This window comes from Colletotrichum truncatum, assembly GCF_014235925.2.
Source record: "Colletotrichum truncatum strain CMES1059 chromosome Unknown Contig_0004, whole genome shotgun sequence".
Lineage (NCBI taxonomy): Eukaryota > Fungi > Ascomycota > Sordariomycetes > Glomerellales > Glomerellaceae > Colletotrichum > Colletotrichum truncatum.
Window position 1 is genome coordinate 4,045,309 of NW_027222401.1, and position 3,297 is coordinate 4,048,605.

The 3,297-nt window shown below is 38.5% G+C and overlaps 1 protein-coding gene across 1 annotated transcript; it reads right to left on the reverse strand.

The window, feature by feature from the left end:
• Window positions 1–2,069: 2,069 nt before the first annotated feature.
• Window positions 2,070–2,273, reverse strand: CTRU02_207863 (uncharacterized protein; the record flags this gene model as incomplete). Its single annotated transcript, XM_070204975.1, has 2 exons — window positions 2,070–2,134; window positions 2,213–2,273. The coding sequence occupies 2 exons, from the start codon at window positions 2,271–2,273 to the stop codon at window positions 2,070–2,072; spliced, it is 126 nt and encodes a 41-aa protein (XP_070061508.1).
• Between the last annotated feature and the right edge of the window lie 1,024 nt (window positions 2,274–3,297).

Here is a 3,297-nt window from a genome sequence, read left to right on the forward strand (position 1 = left end):
TATGCTATCTCCTTGTATTCTCTATACTATGTCGTAATCCTAGGATCGTCTTCTAAGAATATTTCTTCATCCCGGGTTTATATGATTATTATAGGGATTTTGTTATGATATTCTTCTATATAGAAGGCAATCTGTTAGCAGTCGTCTTAGGGGTCGATATATTTATATTTTAATACTTCCTTAATTTTTTCTATTCTATCGAGATAGTATTTTTCTTCTACGTCTTCTAGGTCGGTATCGTCTATCGACGTTCCTTGTAGACGTACTTCCGCCGAAGGTAGTCCGTCTACGACGTCTTTAGCCTATTCCGAGATAGGTTAAGGAGTAGCGCGGGTTCTTTATAGCAATTCAAAGGTCGAGTCGCTAGCTACCGTAGTATATAGTAAGCTCTATCGTTAGCTTAGGTTATCCTTTGCTTAGTATACTCGGGTCTAGGTGCTAGCGTCCCTAAATTATTATTATCTTAGCATTTTATCTAATTGCTTAGTAGCTTTGCAAGCGTATTTGCTAGCTACCGCGAGGGTTTATTCCGTCTTTCTATCGTTTTAGGGTTGGTAGATAAATTAGGTTGCTTTATACTTAAGTTGATATTATCCTCGGGTGTTTCCGCGTAGTGCGATATAGCGGTCTCGGGTTTTCCGTATATATTAGAAGGTGTCTCTAACTTTGCTGTTATTTCGAATTTGCATCGTATAGTTGATAGCGTCTTGTATCTATTTGATAGCTGTCTCGTTTTCTTCTTCGAGTTTCCTAGCTTCTTCTTCTAAGAAACTTTCCGGGGTGTTTACTTTATTCGTCTGTCGATAGTTAGCGAGGCGTAGGATGTCTTATAAGAGTCCCGGTTAGTATATAATACTACTATCTTGGAAGGCGTTATTAAGTTCCGCAGCCTTCTTTGCTTGTTCTTAGTCGTCGAGTAGCTTTTGTCGCTACTTAGTATAATCCGGTCTACCGGTATATCGGTCTATCATAGTAATAGCCTTAGGTATGTTAGTAGTATCGTATCCTGATCGTTCTATAGGGTTTTAGGGGTATTATCTACTATTCTCCTTTGCATACCTATGCGTAGTATAATTATTATTATAGCAGGCTGTCTATCCCTTTTCTTCGTAGCTAGGGATTTTGGTTATAGCGTTGGCTTGCTTAGGGGGTGTCGTAAGTTTCTTAGGCTGTGTATAGTGTCTAGCTATGTGTCCTGGCTTGTCGTAGTTGTAGTATTTGAATTCTCTACGTCTGGGTTTGTCTTTTTGCGCGACGCTCAGGTCTATAGGTCTACTATATTGTCTATATACAATGCTTTGCTAATTATTATTCTTGTTATTCTGGTTTTTGTTATTAAACTTATGTTAAGGTTGCTATTAGTATTTCTTTCCTAAGTTAGCTATTTAACGTTTTTCTCCTTTTTCCTTACGTCGTTTAAACAGTCGGTTATTAATCTTAATAGCGTATTCGACATAATCAAGGAAGCTAGGTAGCATGTCTACTTTAGCTATTTCGTCCTTAACGTCGTCCTTAAGACCTTAGTAGAAAGCAAAGACTTTGCTTTCGTCGGTTATGTTAAGTCTAGCTGCGAGTCGTCGAAATTCTACGGTATATATTATAGCTAATTTATTTTATCATAGGCTTGCTAGTTCTCTTTCTGCTTGTCTTTTCTTATCAAGGTCTAAGAAGAGAGATTGAAAGGCTTTAACATATCTACTAAAGCTGAAAAAGATATCCTTTACTTCTTGACTATATCTCTCGATAGGGGTGTCTAGCTATTCTTATTAGAGGGGTTCGAACTAAGCAAGGGCCTTCCCTCTTAAGAAGGTAGTAGCGTAGACGATACGTTCGGTATCGTTCTAGAACGTGTTGATATAGAAGGCTTAGTAGGTCTATATCTATACTAAGTATCCTTTAAGCTATCTAGGGGTTCCGTCGAAGGTAGTAGGGGTATTAAGCTTAAGGCGTTCTCTTCCTTCGATAGGAGCTAATATGACGTTCGCGGTAGCTCGAAGGGTTATAACTTCCTTCTCTAGTTCTTTAGTACGGCAGGCTTATTCCTATAGCTCCTTGAGGGCTTTGACGTTCTAGTTAAATAGGTTTTTCATTTCCCTGAGCTTGTTGTTGTTCCGCTTAAGTTGCTGCTTAAGTTCTTTATTATCGTTATCGCTATCGGATTCCTCCTTTATTTCCTAGTCTTGAATCTCTTAGGCTAGATTCTGGGGAATACGTCTCTTGGACGTAGACGAGGTTCTAGGAGTAGGGTTTTCGGTAGTTCCGTACGAAGACATCTTGTCTTATACTATTCGTTAGTCTTAAAAGGCAACTTACTAAACAGGAGTAATCAAAGTATTATAGCTAGCTATCTGATAGTAGGGTTCTGCTAATAGAAGGTATAGTAAGAGACTAATACTAGTTCGTAGAGGTCGTTCTGGTAGATCGTAGGGTTAGGGTAAGGTAATCAGTCTTATACTATAGTAACGAGGTTCTTAGTATTTATAATATTAAGAGGTAAGCTAAAAGTTATTCGAGGATAAATTATAAGTTGATTACTAAAGAACTATCTAGAAGGCTTAAGTAGGTACTTAAGTCCTAGTCTATATAGGAGTCTATCTATACGTATTGTCTATAGTCGTTAGAGATCATATTGATCGAACATGATCCGTTAGCCCCTAACTCTTCTTAGATCATTCTAACCTAGAATGATTTATTACGTGACTTGTTCCGTTCTATAGTTCTTCCGTTCCGAGAGGTTACCTTTTGTTCCCGTAGCCTTGCATATAAAGTCCTGTCATAACCGCCTAACCGAGTAGGTCCTGTTAGGTATATCTAACGGGTCGTAACACATACCCGCCTAACCGAGTAGGTCCTGTTAGGTATATCTAACGGGTCGTAATATATAGATAAACCGTAGATTAGCAAGGTTAATACTAGAAGAGACGACTTCTTAAACTAGATACCTAAGCCTAGGTAAAAGTAAGGATTTTATGCTAACGAGAGAAGAAGCAAGAGTAACTAGGATCTACGGAAACTAGTAGAAGAAAGCTTCTTTTCCTCGAATCTACTAGCAATCCGATTATTCGAATAACCTAGGGACTGCTATGCTTACCCTAGGCGGGATAAGGTTAATCGTAGCTAATTATCGCTAGCAAGAGCGTTCTATTATGCGTTTTTAATTACTAGAAGAAGAAACCTACCGAATCGATAGTCTTCTAACTTCTTTACGCTATAAAGGCGAAGATTTACGAATCCTATAAGGGATAATAACTTCCTTAACTATAACTATCCCCTACGCGCGGTGCTAATTACGAGGCG